Here is a 19,212-nt window from a genome sequence, read left to right as displayed (position 1 = left end):
AGGGGATGGACCCAAGGAAAGTGGGTATAAATCAAGGGGGGGGGGAAAGAAAGGGGGGGCCCTGGAGAGTGCAGTGAAGCGAAGAAGACGGATGCCAGCGAAAAAGACGGCTGCCTCCTGTGCCTCCTGGAACCCTTGCCAGCGGGATCAGTGCAGAAACCCAGACCGGTGATCTGTATTTCCCCATTCCCTCTATCTCCTTCTTTTCCCTTTCCCAGTAAGCAATGCAAGGCATATTGTATTGCTTGCCACAACTTGCTATATACTTAGCCAACTATCGTGTGTTCAATTAGTACATTGTGGGTAGTTAATAAATGCTTGGACTTGGAGACTTGTCCGCTCCATTGGGGATTTGTGAATCTGAGTCACTTGTCCCCCTCATCTGAGCGGGATGTGACAGTCTGAGACTGGCAGTTGAGCTCTGACTTTTTTCACATTGGTCATAGTATTGGCTTCACAAATCAGCAAATTGTACTGCTTACACAAGTAAGAGCTGAGATGAGTTGTAGCAGCATCAAATTCCTGAGATTCTGTAGCTTTGTCGTTATCCGAGAAAGTGGAAGCCCATGGTGCTAACCTGTAAGGCTTGCCCATGCTCAAGGCTTTGAGAGATACCACTCTACTGTTGACTACTTGTTGTTTCTCCTTACATTATAATTAGAGCTAAGCAAATTAAAGTAGATAAATAGCTTTACGGATAGTGAAGTGATAGCTTTAAAAAAGGCTTTATAGTAAAACCTTTCTAGGTCTGATAATGTATTAATATTTTTGCAGAATCACTGTGGGGTGTGATCATTTTGAAGGTAGATTGTCCTTTTCATTTCTACCTCAAATGTCATCTTCCAAAAGGGTCCCCAGAGCCCTCTTCTTATTTCCATGCCACCAGCACACCAGCCTTAAACACTCCAGCTTTCAAAAGTTGTTTTGTACTAAAGCAAAAAATCTGAAAATCTCCTGTGGATGGGGAAAAATCAAAATCTAGAAATAGTGGCAGCACCTAAGGAACATCAAGCATGGACTAGGGCCCCTTTGTACTGGGCAATATCCAGACAAATAACAGTGGTGCTCTCAATGACAATTTGTAGCTACATCTGTTTGCAATTAGAGTTGCAAAAGATTATGGTAATGATTTAGCATGGTGTGCCTGTCCCCAGGAGCTGTTACTTCACTGCAGAAATTGATTTCACTGATCTGCACGAAGAGAGATTCTTTCTATTGCTTCATGTCCTCCCTTGAAGCAATAGCATCATGAGATCTCTATCTGATCATGCCTAGGGTGTATCTCTGATTTCTAAGAACCTGAAAGCTCAGAATGACACTGATGTCATTAAAGCGTCACAGCCTCCTCACCTTGCGACCTTCACCTCGTTTCTTCCACTGTGATGGGGAAGAATTGAAGGATGCTCAGAGAGCCATCATGGGAATCTTGGGCTTCATCTTCCATACACCAGAGGGAGTTGCTGTTTAGTTTCAGGTTTTTAAAACAAGACTTTAGGAAAGGGTGAGTTGCGTTAGTTTCATGGCTATTTATCTTCAATTCCTTCTGGGCTAGAAATCAAGATGGCAAAAGCAAGTGGACAAGCCATCTTATGTATGCATGGGCTAAACTGGCTAAGGGGAAATAACCTCAGAGGTAACTGATATGAAATCTAGAGGAGGCATAGTAGTGCAGGGATGATTACAGGTACAGCTACTGCTTACCAAAAAAACCACCAAAAGAATGCAAGAGTCTTTGAATCTGGAAAGAGCAAAAGCATAATCTGATCTTTCCTGTTGTGGAAGGGGAAAGAAGTCATTGCCTTGAAAGGTGTCAGAACATAGCTGGGTAGACATCAGAGAATGATTTAACAAAAAAAGCCAGTTTGAGGCGCTGGAGGTCATGGCCTGACAATTAAGCAGTCTTAATCACTGATAGCTTTGAAGAGCAGATCAGAAATGTTTTGCTTAAATGTATATAATGAGAGTGAGGGTTGATCATGCTTTGGGATAGAAAGATAAATTTGATGAGGGCACGAGGACGCTACCAGCCCTGCTTTTCAATGAGAGCCTCAAGACTTAATGTTAGCTGAGGCTAACATTAGAGGAAGGCTTTTTACTGCACACGTTGTAACCATGACTTGAGGCTTGGGAGGATTTCCCGGGACTGTGGCACTCCCTTAGCACCACTTCATCACAGAACACTGCACCAGTTGTGAAACCTGGGGGGTGTTCTCCCCCTGCGCCCACAGGGCTGCTGCACCACTCCCTGGCTGCTGCTATTTCACAGCATGTGCTGTGTCCCAACAGCAAAGAGCCCAAATGTAGACAGCAGCAGGGCCAGACTCTGATTCAAGAGCTGTCCAAAGATAGCCACATGTTGCTTCCCAGCGTTGGAAACACGAGGAGAAAAAAATACCCAGCAGCTCCTTCAAGCTGTGTGCCACAGCTGAGCCATCTACAGCACATGCAACATAAATCAGTGGCCAGTTGTCAATCTGACAGGTGCAGGAATGCCTCATGGAGGTCCTGCCGAGACAGGAGCATGCCAGCCTGAGTGCTCAGCTGAGAAATGTCTGATTTTGGGCCTTGCCCTCTGCCTTGGCAGCTATGGAGTGTTTCCACGGAGGTCACAGTGGGTGGTGAGGAGCTGTGGCAGCCTGGAGGAAGGCTGCCAGCTGGACTCCTTGGCTCTTGTATATTATGAAATAATCACCCAGCTGAGAATGACACTAATGCCTGGAGAGGCCTTTGCTGCTTTAGCCTCACTTCAGATTACATCAGCTGCTCTGCTCTGAACTCCCAGACTGAGTTTTGGAGACACCCATTTATTAACACCTGCAAGCTGAGAGTAGTTGTGCCTGCTGGGAGCTTTGTGTGGGGCTCCTGCAGCTCCGGGGCAGCTGTCCACAGCGTGGGATGCTGCTGGGCTGAGCTGCAGACCCTTCGGTTTTACAGAGTGCAAAGGATGTGCGTGCTTTTATCACCATGCACTCAATTCCTCCTGTGGGAAAATGTGAGGATCCAAATTCCACCTGAAAAAAAAAGGAATTAAAATTATGCACTAGATGTGAAAAATAGTGGTCAACCTCAAGTGTAAACTTATGTATGTTTTACCACAAAGTGACATTCTGCTCTTATCAGGCCAATATGCAAAATAATAATTGCTTTAGGAAAAAAAATTAGAATTGATCCCCAGATTAGCTAGGGGATAGGAATTTATTTAAGAGAACATTTAGGTACTAAAACCAGAATAATAAAAATAAAATGCTAGGGAAATGCAAAATACATGAACTGAAATAGGTATCTATTTACTCAAATGCATTGAATCAAAAGATGTGGATGGAATCTCTTTTGGCTGTATATTTTGGCTAGCACTATAGAAATAATTCTGTTGCAAACATTTAACTGTGGTTGCTTTTCAATCTTCCTTTGACTGAAAGTATTCAAAATTTTTTTCATTCATATAAATCCTTTAGTAGATATAGAATATTAATATGGGACTTTGAAATTAAATACAATTTTTTAAAATATTAAAATAGTTTCAAGATTTATTTTAAAAGTTGGTTGCATTTTGTACCATCTCCTGTAAAACACTCCAAATATTCTTTTGATACTCAATTCTGTTTGGGGTACTTATAAGCAAAAAATGTGATGTGTCAAATTGTAAGTGTACTTAAGATTTTTTTTAATTACATCTAGTACTGAATAGGTCTTACAGGTTTGGGAAAGATTTTGTATTTCTGAGCTGTTCCTTGAATTTTTAAATTAGAGGGTCAGCAGTGAAACAATAGTAATCCTGGTCTGCATGGCCTTGCATGCTGCAGGAAATCCTTCAGTTTGTCTCTGAGTACGCAGTTGCTGTTAGTAACTTCAAGCAGCTTTAGAAATATTTTTCATTTTCTTATGTGCTCACTTCATTAAAAAAATTCAGTACCAGGCTGGAAGGATTTCTGCTTCTCCAATTCAGAAATATTTTTTCTGAAAAAAAAAATCTACAAGTGAGTAAGCAGAGGCTTTACCAATGAGCGTGTGTTTAAAGTAAAATTTGTGGTTCCTTTTCTCTTTGCTGGGTACCACCTATGTGGGAGAATACAGTGCTGCCTCCATCTGCCTTGAAGTCATTCAGCATTACACTGTCCTTCCTGAACCATATAATCTCTGGTAAAAAAAACCCAAAACCAACCAACAACTCCAACACTATAACCTAATCTAATAAATGCTTTCTCTAGCCCTTTGCTCAAGATACCTTTAATGCTAATTAAGCAGCACAGCACAGCTGCTTAATTAGCTAATATTGGCTAGTAAAACCCAGCAGCAAGTAAAGGATTTATCTCTCTTCCTTCCCTAGGAGATGCGGGCTGTAGTTTGGGGGTGGGCTCCCAGGCACCTTTCCTGTGGTCCCTGTTTGGCTGCTGCTGGAGGCTGCAGAGGAGACTGGGTGACTTGGCAAAGGAGTGAGAGTGCAGCAAGGGGATGCCTTGGCTGGGTTTCAGCGGCACATTTGTGATTTCAGATGCTTGGCAGCCAGCAGCCCAACTTGGAAAATGGGTGTTGTTTAAATGTTACTCGGAAGGTCAAGTTTCTATATATTCCTCCTGAAGAGGATGCTTAGTAATGTGCCTAAGGATGCTGCTGTCAGATGCATGGGGATTGGTTCTTGAAAAGTCATTTGCCCAGTCTGGAGCTGGAGAGAAACTTTTGGCCTGAGGCTGATTTCAAGATGGGAGCTGGGACAGAGGAGCTCCACTCCCCCCCCCCCCCCAAGAGCTGGCTGAGGGAAGACAGCCTGGAAGCCCTTATGAGCCAAAGTCCTCCCACAACCAGCTTTTGCTTTTACTTTGACAGGGGAGTGTGGCTCAGGGTCACTCCTGCCATCTGCTCCAGCACTAATTTCCTCCCATTGTCTTTGGGGAAGCACAAGTGTGGCGGAGGGGAGGTGGTGGTGGTGGTGAGGTCCCCTAGAAGCTTAGGTGCGGGGCTGCACCACTGGGCCCCTCTGCAGCTGAAGGAGCATCTGCTGCTCCCTTCCCTGGTGATCCTTTCTAGAGATGTCCCACCAAGACCCCCACTTCTCAGCCATGTTTCTTCATGGTGGAAGAGTACTTATCACTTCCTTGTGGAGGCAACTAATGCTGAAATCATTTCACTCTTGACAGAGGCAGTTGAAGAATGATAAAACAGAGCCAAAGGAGCCTAGAAGAGGTGCTGGGCTGTACTCCCTAAATTCCTGGAGCCAGCGCCACTTCTTGCCTTTCCTCCCCCCTTCCTAATCTTTCAGCCCATCTCCCTGAAAATTCAGAATGAGTCCCCTGGTATTTCTCCTAATCCGGCATTTAAAAATCTCAGGCAATAAAGCTTTCACCATTTCCCTTAGCGAGACAATTTTCCAGCCTACGGTTCTCCATTCAAAAGCTTTCCACCCTGATTCTCAGCTTAAACATGTCCTTCCTTAATTTCACCCCATTAAAATCATTAACCTATCACCAGTCTTCTCCCTTCATGCCACTTATTTAATTCAGATATTTACAGATCACTAATGTCTCCCTGTTTAGTTTACTAATTCTGTTGTACCTATGATAGTCAGAATTTCTTTTTTTCTTTTGTAATGCCTCCAGCCTGCCAATTCCTTCAGTTGTGGCTCTTTGAGCTCCTTTCCATTTATCACTCTTCTCGCAAATGTGAGGCTGATGCTCACCACCCTCGCCCGTGTTATGCTTTTCTGTATGCCATCCAAAACTGCATTGCCTGTTCCTTGCTGCCATGTCTTAACGCTGTGCAACAGCGTGCCATCCTCCAAGTGTCTTTCAGGAGTTGTGCCTACAAAGCACGTCCTTCCTTGTAAATACAGATTCTGGATTATTTTCCCAGAAGTATCTGGTCGGATTGTGGAGGTTGATTTTAGTTGGTGCCAGGGCATAGCTAGAGCACGTAGGAAATGAGAGCAGACTCTGGATTAGAGCCCCCAGCAGCCCCACACAGGGCAGGTTTTATCTTTCCTTAAGTATGGATTTCATTAGCGCCCTGCTTGTTCCGTCTTATGTTGACACTGCCGATATTGGATGCACCGACAAGGCTGGTGCTCTTGCAAAAGAAGTTTTTTACATGTTTGGTGAGAAAAGTACTGTGTGGGAGAGAGGCAAGTTGACATTGGCCTGTCAGCCTTGCACAGCCCCTGAGAAGCAGCCAGGCTTTGATGAGAAACAGGCCTTGGGAGAAAGATAAGAAACTGCTGAGCTGTGCTAAGGTGGCAGGGAAAAACAAGGGACAGCTGCAACACTGAACTGTGGAAAAGTACTGAACTGTGAGAAGTTACCGCCGCGTGAACAGCGCGTGAACGAGAGGGTGATTGGTCTGCACAGCGCGTGTTAGAGTGGTCTTCTGCTGATAGGAGAAAAGGTTGAGAGCTGTCTAATTGCTGATTTGCTAATTATGAAGTAAGAGCTTTGGCGAGAGCATAAGTATGTACTATTAGAAAAATAAACGCCCCTTTCCTGCAGAAAGAAAAAAGAACACTCTGACTTGTTATTCTGGCCACTACAACTGGTGACCCCGACATGCAAATCCTGACGTGATTTGGGACAGAGCGAGGACCACGGAAGCCGAGCGGTGGTAGCGGAGCCCAGCTGAACTCTACGGTCGGCGGAGATTGAGCCGAATAGTCCAGACGGCAACTGAAGGCACCTGGAAGAAGGTGAGCAGCTGGGGACTGACATGGGGGTGAAAATTTCTGCAGAGAAAAAGTCTATTTTACATATTTTGATAAGAATTCTGGAGAAGCAGGGAATCAAATATGAGGAAAAGGTGATACGCACTTTGCTTATTCGGTGCAAAAGGAATGGGGTCCCTGCTGATGCACAGTCTGCTTTTAATCTGGAAACATGGAAAGAGGCAGCGAACGCCTTATTCGAGGCGGCCATAAGGGGGGATACCATTGCTGCGTCATCTTTAACTACATGGGAACTGGTAAATGAATCCCTGAAACAGTTAAAAAGTGATTGGACTGCCACGGCAGCTGCAGCTGATGTGACGTCACCTAGTGGATCCGATTCTTGGATGGATCCTACAGTTGTGGCTGAGACACCCCCAGAAAAGCCGCGAGCCCCTTCCACATGTCCACTAACTGCCAATGAGGACTCTGATGGGGACTCTCCCAAGTCGCCGGCATGCCCCAAAGCATTGAGATGTTTACTAATAGATTTGTCTGAGGACACAGAGGGCGAGGACACATGTCCTGAACCCCTGCAGCAAGCTTTATATGCTGGGTCCTTTGACTGTGATAATCTTTTAGACCCGGACCCTGTAGATCCTAAAAGAGAACCTGGCCTGTGTCCTCCCTTACTTGGGAATGATCCGTGGGTAAAAGTGAGGCAAGAAGCCTTGGCGCAAGGGGATATGGACATGGCGAGAAAGATTGTTGCTCCTGTAATCTATGAGCCGGGATGTCAGCCACAGTGGGAAGGACTGCAATTTTCTGTTATTAAAGAACGACAGAAAAGCGTTAATGAGGACGGGCTCCAGAACTCATTTACAACAGGTATACTGGAGGCAATCGCTCATGGGTATCGATTGGTCCCGTGGGATTGGCTGGCACTTTTAAAAACGGTACTAACGCCGGCACAGTATTCTATCTGGAAACCGAGTGTGTGGATCTCTGTACTCAGCATTGTTTTGCTATATTAAGGATACCAATTAAACTCAGACACCAGAGTGAAAAGAGTAGGTGTATTTTACTAGTGATAACCAAATAATGTAACAGCGTAATACAGAAAACATGCAGTAAGAAAAGGCAGAATAATGCACCCAAAGCAAAAAATAGGAAAATACAGGGTAATGCATCAAATCATTACTACATGAGAGAGAGAGAATAGTAATTAAGAGAAATACATCAATACTTGCATATATTATCATCATTATCCAGATCCGCAGACGCTGGGGAGCCCCGGTTACAGCGAGGATTTGGAGAGCCTGTCCCGGCAAGTGGGAAATCCTACGCGGTGCGTCCACCCATAGGTGAGGCATCCAAAGTCGCTGTGAGCGGGTCCAGCCTTATATACCAGAGATGGACAAGCCAGAATAGCTGGCACCTTTGTTTTGAGCGGAAAGTTTCTGGTTTCATTCTCCTGTTGGATTCCACCCAAAGCTTGGCCAGGGCTCGGGGGGGGGGAGACCAAGGGAGTTTCTAACAAGGCCAAATACTTGGGTTCTCAGCCTTGAACAAGGCTGCGAAAGGAAAGTTGGATACATTCTCTCCTCACTACTGATTATATTTTGTCTAAGCTGCATCTTTCACTAGCAAGTTGTCCTGGTTTAACCAGGATAGGGTTAAGTTTCCCCAGCAGTGGGGGGGGAGCTCTAGCCGGGTTATTCAGATACCATGCGGACGTCACATCCTGGCGCGGGAGCGCAGGGCGCGTGGTTTTATACATCTGCTCCTCTCACTCCTGTATTGGTAGATATACTTTGCTCTGTTCATTGTTATCACTGTTATTGTTGTTGCTGTTTGTTGTGTTGCTGTTGCACTGTTGTATTAAACCTTTCCTTATCTCAGTTTCGGGGCTTTGTATTTCACTCCCTTTGTGGGGGAGGGGCAGCGGCCGCGTGGTCTCAGACCCCGGCAGGGGCTAAACCATCACAACTTTGGCGCTCCAACGTGGGGCTGGAGAAGACTGAAATAAGGACAGAAGGAGAAGGTGTGTTAGAGCAATCTGTTAGGTGTAATTTTTCTGTTTTTACTTGTATTGTTTGATAAGAAATGTTTGCAATGCTGGGCAATTTGCTTGCGTGGTGGGGCTGGATTAATCCTCATGTCCACTCTGTGCTCCTAGTGTTGGTGTTTGTTCTCGGTGGAAAATGTGTCAAGGGTCTTGTTCTGATCTACTGGTTTCTGTCTGCTTATAATGGGCTCGTTTCACTGCTTGTGGGGGTGAACCGGTACCTGTTTGCTGCCTGGTCTTTTGTTTGGGGTCTCACCCCCTCTATGGGTGAGCCAGGGGAAGAGATTCTCTCGGGTTTTGAGAGTTTCAGCTATCCCTGGAGCACCCAGGCCAGTGTGCTTGCGGCTCTGTGCTTTCTAAATGTCTGCCAGATCTTGTTTTGGGCCATGCGGTACTTCTCCAACAATAGCACCACCCAGAAACCTGCCCCGGGGGCAGATAGTTATAAATGGCAAGGTGTGTGGGAGAAGATGGGCAAGTGCCTGAGTCAGTGGTCACCCCCAACGTTCTGGGATTTTACTCCCGAACAAGTGCAGAGTCCTGATAAACTGGTGGAGTGTTTGGAAAAGGTGTGCTGCCAATCTGACAAACCCCGGGAGATGCAGCTCGCTGAGATGTGCTGGGGGCTTGCCCATGCTTACCGCATCGCCCTTAACACTGATCACTGCCCTCAAGGGGGCGAAGGAGCTGCAGGGTCTGAAAGTGAACTTACTGGTGCAGCAGCTGGGCCAGGGGGACAGGCAGTGCCAGTACCAGTCGCCTCCACCAGCACAGCAGCTGGGCCAGAGGGACAAGCAGTACCAATATCAGTCGCCCCGATACGGAAAACCAAATATACCAAAAAATCCCTGTAGGAGTCTGGGCCGCGCTGGGAGAAAGTTAGTGCAGACAGAAGAATGCAAGGACGAAGACAAGGCCAGCAAAATAAGGCTGCAAAAACACACAAGACAGCAGATAAGTGAGAAACACCTGTGGTCAGCAAAAGCACACAAGTCTGAGCAAAACAGGGTATGAGATAAGGGAGTTTTGGCAAGTTTTGGGCTTTACGTACTAATTGCAATTAACCAATGCAAATGCTTGTAGAGGCGCGTGAACAGCGCGTGTAGATGACCTGTAGCCTATTAGAAGATAGATGAGTGCGTGTACGGAACTTAGTAGAGTATAAATGTAACCAGAAAAGGAATAGAAGAGAACAATAATATATAATAAAAAAGATGGACGACCTGATCATCACATTGGTGTTGCGTCGTTTCTGTTCCCGCACGGAGAAATAAGGACCCCGGCTAATGGTGACTCCGATAAATCCCCTCGCAGTGTACAGGGTGATAATGAACCAGGCCCATCACGAGAGCAGGAGGAAGAGCCGGAGGTAATCATCCGATCTCTATCCCTGAGTGAGTTGCGAGATATGCGGAAGGATTTCAGACGCCTTCCAGGTGAGCAAATTTGCACCTGGCTGCTCCAGTGCTGGGATAGTGGAGCTGCTGGTTTGGAATTGGAGGGGAGAGAGGCCAAGCAGGTGGGACCTTTAGCCAAGCAGGCTGGTATTGACAAGGCAATAGGGAAACAGGCTCAAACCCTCAGCCTTTGGAGGCGACTCCTGCTCGCTGTGAGGGAGAGGTACCCCTACAAGGATGATGCTCTATGTCGGTTAGGCAAGTGGACCAACATGGAGAAAGGCATTCAAAACCTCAGGGAAATGGCTGTGATTGACATGGTCTATGGTGATCTGAATGATGTGCGGTCACCAATGGATCCAGATCAGGCCCCTTGCACACAGTTGATGTGGCGGAAGTTCCTGCAAAGTGGACCAGAGGCACATTCCAAAGCATTAGCAGTAGCGTCCTGGTGGCGAGACACCCAGACTCAGACAGTGGACGAAGTGACTATCCAGCTCCGGCACTATGAGGGAAGTCTCCCTTCCTCCCAACATGCTTTGGTTTCAGCTGTAGAGGAACTGTCTCAGAGGCTCCAGAAAGTGGAAGAGGACATGTCCTATGTTCCACCTGCACAGGCCGATGTCTCAGCCATTAGAAGCAGGCGCTTCCCCACCCAAGAGAAGGGCAGTGCAAGACACACACCACGGGGCACCCTGTGGTTCTTCCTCCGCGACCATGGGGAAAACATGAGGAGGTGGCATGGACAGCCCACTTCCGCCCTAGCTGCACGAGTACAGCAGCTGAAAGGGAAGACCGCCATGAAAGGGGAGTCTTCCAAGAGAGATGCAGCTCCAGTGTCCAGTCGGAAATCCCCCAGACAGAATAGAATGGCCAACAGTATGCTTGACCCTCTTGAGGGGACCAGGAAGTCATTCCTGCAGGAGTCACTCTTAGATCAAGTGAGTGATGGTGAGCAGGATTAGAGGGGCCCTGCCTCCAGCCAGGTGGAGGAAAGGGATAATCGGATTTACTGGAAGGTGTGGATCCGATGGCCTGGCACATCAGACCCACAAGAATATAAGGCCTTGGTAGATACTGGCGCACAGTGCACCCTGATGCCATCAAGCCACAGTGGGGTTGAACCCATCTGTATCTCCGGAGTGACAGGGGGATCCCAACAGCTGACTCTATTGGAAGCTGAAGTAAGCTTAACTGGGAAGGACTGGCATAAGCACCCCATTGTGACTGGCCCAGAAGCCCCGTGCATCCTAGGTATAGACTACCTCAGGAGAGGGTACTTTAAAGACCCAAAAGGGTACCGGTGGGCCTTTGGTATAGCTGCCCTGGAGGAGGTTGAGCAATTGTCCACCTTACCCGGCCTCTCAGAGGACCCCTCGGTGGTGGGGTTGCTTAAGGTTGAAGAGCAGCGAGTGCCAATTGCCACCAAGACGGTGCACCGGCGGCAGTACCGTACTAACCGAGATTCCCTGGTCCCCATCCATCAGCAGATCCGTCGACTAGAAAGCCAGAAGGTGATCAGCAAGACTCATTCACCTTTCAACAGCCCTATATGGCCAGTGAGAAAACCTAATGACGAATGGAGACTGACCGTGGACTACCGTGGCCTGAATGAAGTTACGCCAGCGATGAGTGCTGCAGTGCCGGACATGCTAGAGCTCCAGTATGAGCTGGAGTCGAGGGCAGCCAAGTGGTACGCCACAATTGACATCGCTAACGCGTTCTTCTCCATCCCAATAGCACCAGAGTGCAGGCCACAGTTTGCATTCACTTGGAGGGGTATCCAGTACACCTGGAATCGATTGCCCCAGGGGTGGAAACACAGCTCCACCATTTGCCATAGACTGGTCCATACTGCACTGGAGAAAGGTGGGGCTCCAGAACACCTGCAGTTCATTGATGATATCATTGTATGGGGGGACACAGCTGAGGAAGTCTTTGAGAAAGGAAAGAAGGTAATTGAAATCCTCCTGAAGGCTGGTTTTGCCATCAAGCAACAGAAGGTTAAGGGGCCTGGAAGGGAGATTCAGTTCCTAGGAATAAAATGGCAAGATGGGCGTCGCCACATCCCAATGGAGGTGATAAACAAGATAACAGCCATGGCCCCACCAACCACTAAAAAGGAGACTCAGTCCTTCCTGGGCGCTGTGGGGTTCTGGAGGATGCACATCCCAAACTACAGCCTGATTGTGAGCCCTCTCTACCACGTAACCCGCAAGAAGAACGATTTTAAATGGGGCCCAGAGCAACAACAAGCCTTTGAACAAATTAAGCAGGAGATTACCCAGGCAGTGGCCCTTGGGCCAGTCCGGACAGGGCAGGGGATTAAGAAGGTGCTCTACACCACAGCCGGGGAGAATGGCCCTTCCTGGAGCCTTTGGCAGAGAGCAGATGGGGAATCCCGAGGCCGACCTCTAGGCTTTTGGAGCCGGGGATACAAAGGCTCTGAAGCTAACTATACCCTGACTGAGAAGGAGATACTGGCAGCGTACGAAGGAATTCGAGCTGCCTCAGAAGTGGTCGGCACTGAGACACAGCTCCTCCTGGCACCCCGACTACCGGTGCTGGGATGGATGTTCAAAGGAAAGGCTCCCTCCACACATCATGCAACAGATGCCACGTGGAGTAAATGGGTTGCGTTGATAACACAACGGGCTCGAATAGGGAACCTCGACCCCCCAGGATTAGTGGAAATGATCATGAACTGGCCAGAGAGCAAAGATGCTGGGATGTCACCAGAACAAGAGGTGAAACATGCTGAGGAGGCCCCACCATATAACGAGCTGCCAGAGGAAGAAAAACAATATGCCCTGTTCACTGATGGGTCTTGCCGCATTGTGGGAAAACATCGATGATGGAAGGCTGCGGAGTGGCATCCCACACGAGAAACCACTGAAGCTGTTGAGGGACAAGGTGAATCGAGCCAGTTCGCAGAGGTGAAAGCCATCCAATTGGCTTTGGAGATTGCTGAGCGAGAAAAGTGGCCGAGGCTCTATCTCTACACTGACTCGTGGGTGGTGGCAAGTGCCCTGTGGATGTGGTTGCAGCAATGGAAACAGAACAACTGGCAACGCAAGGGCAGACCCATCTGGGCTGCTGAAGTATGGCAGGACATTGCAGCCCGGGTGGAGAACCTCGTTGTGAAGGTGCGCCATGTGGACGCCCATATACCCAAGAGTCGGGCCACTGATGAACATCAATATAACCAGCAGGCGGACCAAGCTGCTAAGATCGAGGTGGCTCAGGTGGACTTGGACTGGCAGCGTAAAGGTGAACTGTTCATAGCCCGGTGGGCCCATGAGACCTCGGGCCACCAAGGCAGAGATGCAACATACAGGTGGGCTCGAGATCGAGGGGTGGACCTCACCATTGACACCATCGCAGAGATCATCCACGGATGTGAGACGTGTGCTGCGATCAAACAAGCCAAACGGGTGAAGCCCCAGCGGAATGAAGATCGATGGATGAAATATAAATATGGAGAGGCCTGGCAGATCGACTACATCACACTGCCACAGACCCGCCGAGGCAAGCGCCACGTGCTCACAATGGTGGAAGCAACCACTGGGTGGCTCGAAACTTATCCAGTGTCCCACGCCACCGCCCGGAATATGGGGGGCGGAACCTTCAAACACTGGGACACGCATCTGACAAAGGCCACTTGGTTAGTGAACACAAGAGGATCTGCCAATCGAGCTGGCCCGGCTCAGTCAAAACTCCCACGTGCTGTAGACGGGGATGGACTCCCTGTGGTGCGCATGAGGGACCTGCTGGGAAAAATGGTCTGGGTTAGTCCTGCGCCGGGCAAAGGCAAACCCATGCACGGGATTGCTTTTGCTCAAGGACCTGGGTGCACCTGGTGGGTGATGCAGAAGGATGGAGAAGTCCGATGCATACCACAAGGGGACTTGATTGTGGGTGAAAACACACCGTGAGTTATACTGTGCTTTTGTTAATTTTTCTTTGTCAATGCTAATTGCTAAGTGGCAGCTGGATGTGACGCACATGGTATAGAATAAAGGGGTGGATTATGTCCTGGTTTAACCAGGATAGGGTTAAGTTTCCCCAGCAGTGGGGGGGGAGCTCTAGCCGGGTTATTCAGATACCATGCAGACGTCACATCCTGGCGCGGGAGTGCGGGGCGCCTGGTTTTATACATCTGCTCTTCTCACTCCTGTATTGGTAGATATACTTTGCTCTGTTCATTGTTATCACTGTTATTCTTATTGTTGCTGTTTGTTGTGTTGCTGTTGCACTGCTGTATTAAACCTTTCCTTATCTCAGTTTCGGGGCTTTGTATTTCACTCCCTTTGTAGGGGAGGGGCAGTGGCCGCATGGTCTCAGACCCCGGCAGGGGCTAAACCATTACACAAGTTTACGTATTTTATTAATGACTACATGCTAAGTTAGCAGCTTCAGCTTGGGGCCTGTTGTTCAGGCTGCAGTATTTCAATACTTTAGCACTTTTTACACCAGCATAAGTGGGTTGTTATAACTTAGTACAATACCTACTAGCACAATGGTTATCAGTTATAAAATATACAGGATTTATCTATAGGTCAACTCTGGCTTGGGGCTGTTGTCCAAGCCTTAGCACTTCAAGCATTTGCACCCCCCCCACCTGCCAGCGCCGAGTTGGCGGCGGCGGTCTCGGGCCTCCCTGAGTCCCCCCCACCGCCACGGGGCAACCGCCTGTGGCTGAGTCTATCACTGCGCCCCCGGCCCGCGCCTGCCCGCCCCGCCTCTCCCGAACGCCAAAAGCGGCAGTTTTTACAGAAGGTGCTGACACTGTGATGCGGCATCCCTTGTCTGTCACTATGAGAAATAAACTGATTAAGGCTGCCCCACCGGCATATAAAAATGTAATCATGACTCTTTTGATTAATAAGACAGGAAATCCCCTTCCTACTGTGGTAGAAAAAAAAGCCCCTGATACCCCGCCATAATCAGGGAAACAGAAGGCAAAGCGCAAAGAGGGTCCGTGCTGCGACACAAATAACTCCTCGGAATCCATTTCAGGCCTATGTGGCGGACTCACAGCAAAAACCTCAGGAAGTGCCGGAGTGGATGTCGTCACAGCCACGTCAGTGACTTTTTCTGATGAGGAAGTTCACAAAGTGCCTCTCCTGGCGTATGGCCCTTTAGGGAATGGATTAAGTGCCTTGTTGTTAGGACGTTCTAGTACTACTTTACAAGGATTGTTTGTTCTCCCAGGAATAATTGATGCAGATTATGAGGGTCAAATTTGTGCTATGATGTGGACGCCATCTCCACCAGTAACTGTTCCTGCTAATTGTCCTATTGCTCAACTTGTACCATTTGTTTCACAGGCCCTGGGCACGGAACAACGGACCAGGGGAGGGTTTTGGCTCCAGAGGTACTCCGCAGATCTATTGGACGCAGAACATCGGATCTTCACGTCCTATTATGACATGTATCGTTTCGTTATCCAAAGGTACTCCAAAAGATGTGCGGATCAAGGGGATGATAGATACAGGAGCTGACATCACTATTATATCATCCCGAGATTGGCCCAAAAATTGGCCAACGATAAATATTGGGGCAGCATTAGCAGGAATAGGAGGAGCCACGACCACTCGTCAGAGTACTATGCCAGTTCAAATTGTTAACCCAGAAGGACAAGTGGCCACAGTACGGCCCTATGTAGTGGCAGTTCCTCTAAATCTATGGGGACGAGATGTACTGGGAATGTGGGGCATGACTATCAGTTCACAGCCAGTGGGTTTTTCATAGGGGCCACTGTCACAGAGGGCACAAAGAGACCAACCATTCCCTTGAAATGGTTGACAACTACCCCTGTTTGGGTTGATCAGTGGCCCCTGTCCCAAGAAAAGCTATGTGCCCTGCAGTCCTTAGTACAAGAGCAACTAGACCAAGGCCACATTGAACCTTCTAATAGTCCTTGGAATACACTTGTTTTTGTAATGAAAAAAGAAATCTGGCAAATGGAGGCTGCTGCATGACCTCAGGCAAGTCAATGCAGTGATGGAAAGTATGGGCGCCTTACAACCTGGGATGCCCTCACCAACAATGATACCAAGAGAATGGGACATATGTGTAATTGACCTGAAAGATTGTTTTTTTACGATCCCGTTGCATCCTGATGATGCCCTGAAATTCGCTTTTACAGTTCCAACAGTAAACAATCAAGAACCCTGTAAAAGATATCATTGGACGGTCTTGCCCCAGGGCATGAAAAACAGTCCAACCATTTGCCAGCGGTATGTTGCCTTAGCTCTTTCAACAGTTAGGAAACAGTTCCCTAATGTATATTGTTATCATTATATGGATGACATCTTAACAGCTGCACCAACAAAAATGCATTTGCAGGAAGTGATGCCAGTTTTATGACAGGCGCTGGAAATATATGGTTTGCACATTGCCCCTGAAAAGGTTCAAACACTGCCGCCCTGGAGATATCTAGGGGTGAAAATATTAGATCACACTATCCAGCCACAACCAATTCAAATTAATGATGAAGTAAAAACTTTGAATGATGTGCAGAAATTATTGGGTACAATCGATTGGTTACGGCCCTTGCTGGGCATTACAAATTCCCTTTTGGCTCCACTGTTTCACCTTTTAAAGGGAGACTCAGACCTACTTTCAGCTCAACAACTGTCCCCAGAGGCAAAAGCTGTTTTGAATGTTGTTGCTGACGCAGCTGTGACTTCTCATGCTTTTTTCCACCAAGGTGCCAGAGCATTACAACGACAGTTTGAATTGACTCCTTCTGTTGCCAAAGACATTATAGCTTCGTGTCCAGACTGCCAACAACACGTATCCGTGCCTCAGCTAGGAGTTAACCCTAGAGGTCTACAGAGCCTTCAGGTGTGGCAAACAGATGTTACTCATATACCTGAATTTGGGCGCTTGAAATATGTACATGTTTCTGTTGACACCTTTTCCACAGCAGTATGGGCCACCGCCCATTCAGGAGAGAAAAGTCGAGATGTTACCTCGCACTGGAGATCTACCTTTGCAGCTTTAGGCATCCCTCACTGCATTAAAACACAACGGTCCAGGATATGTGGCAGCCAGCACCCATGCGTTTTTACACCAATGGGGTGTATCTCAGGTAACCGGCATTCCTCATTCCCCCCCAGGACAAGCCATTGTCGAACGTACCCATGCTACTCTCAAGCGACTGCTTGAAAAACAAAGAGGGGGAATGCAAGGAGAGATGCCACACAGCCGTCTTGCTAAAGCAATATATACTTTGAATCATCTTACCATCCCACAATATTCCAATAACCCTGTGATATTAACACATTTTTTGTCGTTACAGAGCTCGACCGAAGTATCTGTTCCTCGTGCCAAAGTCCTAGTGCGGGATCTTATCTCCCGCAAGTGGGAAGGCCCATGGGACCTTGTTACTTGGGGACGTGGGTATGCTTGTGTCTCTACAGCTCGTGGTCCGCAATGGATACCAGCACGAAATGTGCGACCGTTTTTATTGCCCTCCTCAGAAGTATCACCTCTACAGTCTGGGTGCTACCACAACCAAAAACAAATGTTTGGGTCTAACTTGTACCCTTTGCAGGAGGCAAGGGAGGTGAATCAGTATTATGGTCTGCACAAACTGTAAATGCTCTGATTGATGTTGAAGCAGAGGCTTCCTTAATATATGGGAACTCCAGGGAAAGCTGTACAAACACAAATAGAAAGGGAAATACAAGACCTCCCTGGACAATTGTATTCAGTCATGTTTCCCCCTGTTTCTGAATATATAATAGGTATAGATATTCTAAAAGGACTAACTTTAAATCTTTCTGATGGTCACTACACTAAAGGCCTTGATTTTAAAACAAAGAAGGGGGAATTCTCTGGACACACCACATAATCAACTGGCAATGGCTTTATATGCTCTTAATTTCTTAAACAGAAATCATTCTGCTTTGACAGCAGCAGAACGTCATTTTACTACTACAACAGACTCTGCAATTAAACTATGGGTCTTGTATAAGGATCTTGAAGGAGACCCGACCTGGAGAGTGAATCTGTTGGTATGGGGGAGGGGGTATGTTTGTGTTTTATCACCCACAGGTCCTCGGTGGATACCGGCAAAGAAAGTCAAGCCATATCGTGAGCTGGAAGGAGCAACCCTCCAACCCGATGCCACAGACCCCTCAACTGATGATGCAGGAATCGACATGCAGGCTACATTTCCCTAGGAACTCGGCGACTGCAGCTATCACTTAGAGAAGTCTCAATTAGTAAAATCTGTATTACTATTAGCATTATTAGTATCTGATCATTAACGAAATATATAGGCTTACTAGTCACTAGTGAAAGATGTAGCTTAGACAAAATGTAGTTATTAATAAGGATGAAATGCTATAAGAATGTGTGTATTCAACTTTCTTTGTTTAGCAATATTAAGAATTAAGAACTCAAGTGTTTAACCTTATTAGAAACTCCCTTGGTTTTCCCCCTTGAGTGGTGGCCAGTCTCTGGGTGGAACCCAACAGGAGGATGAAATCAGATGTTTCCGCTCAAAGAAAAGTGCCAGTTATTTTGGCCTGTTGATTTAGAGGCTGGACCTGCTTGCAGCGATGTTGGATGCCTCACCTACGGATGGACGCATCGCGTAGGATTTCCGGTTTGTGAGGAAGGGTACTCTAAATTCTCGCTGCATCCAGGGTTCCCCAGCAATTGCAGATCTGAATATTAGTACCCCATTAAGTAAGTGTGCTATTCTGTATCTTCCTTGTTTTGTAATACTTAGTCATATGCTTTATTTATTAGCAGTGAAACCAGCCTACTCTTTTCAACTAGTAACTGTAACTGCTGTATTGGTTTTAGCCTTTTGTGGAATTATTTTATGTATACTGTGTTTTGTGAAGTTTGTCTAAACCTTAATTGATAAAGCTTTGAAACAAGTCTTGCAGGTGCAGCTGTAAAACAAAGAAGGGGGAGATGTGGGAGAGAGGCAAGTCGACATCGGCCTGTCAGCTCTGCAGAGCCCCTGAGAAGCAGTAAGGCTTTGATGAGAAACAGGCCTTGGAAGAAAGATAAGAAACTGCTGAGTTGGGCCAAGGTGGCAGGGAAAAACAAGGGACAGCTGCAACACTGAACTGTGGAAAAGTACTGAACTGTGA

The 19,212-nt window shown here is 47.4% G+C and overlaps 2 protein-coding genes across 3 annotated transcripts in view; one reads left to right on the top strand and one right to left on the bottom strand.

The window, feature by feature from the left end:
- The window catches only part of LOC141917808 (uncharacterized), a 730,013-nt gene that overhangs the window by 50,566 nt on the left and 660,235 nt on the right, over positions 1-19,212 (bottom strand). The gene's annotated exons all lie outside the window — the stretch shown is intronic.
- LOC141917813 (uncharacterized) lies at positions 6,537-18,521 on the top strand. The gene is made up of 5 exons (XM_074811385.1): positions 6,537-6,670; positions 7,898-7,989; positions 15,421-15,545; positions 16,806-17,189; positions 17,400-18,521. The coding sequence occupies exons 3-5, from the start codon at positions 15,518-15,520 to the stop codon at positions 17,636-17,638; spliced, it is 651 nt and encodes a 216-aa protein (XP_074667486.1). The 5' UTR covers positions 6,537-6,670; positions 7,898-7,989; positions 15,421-15,517; the 3' UTR covers positions 17,639-18,521.

Source organism: Strix aluco, chromosome W, assembly GCF_031877795.1.
Source record: "Strix aluco isolate bStrAlu1 chromosome W, bStrAlu1.hap1, whole genome shotgun sequence".
Lineage (NCBI taxonomy): Eukaryota > Metazoa > Chordata > Aves > Strigiformes > Strigidae > Strix > Strix aluco.
The sequence above is the reverse complement of the archived record's forward strand: the minus strand, read 5'-3'. Positions and strand labels throughout refer to the sequence as shown.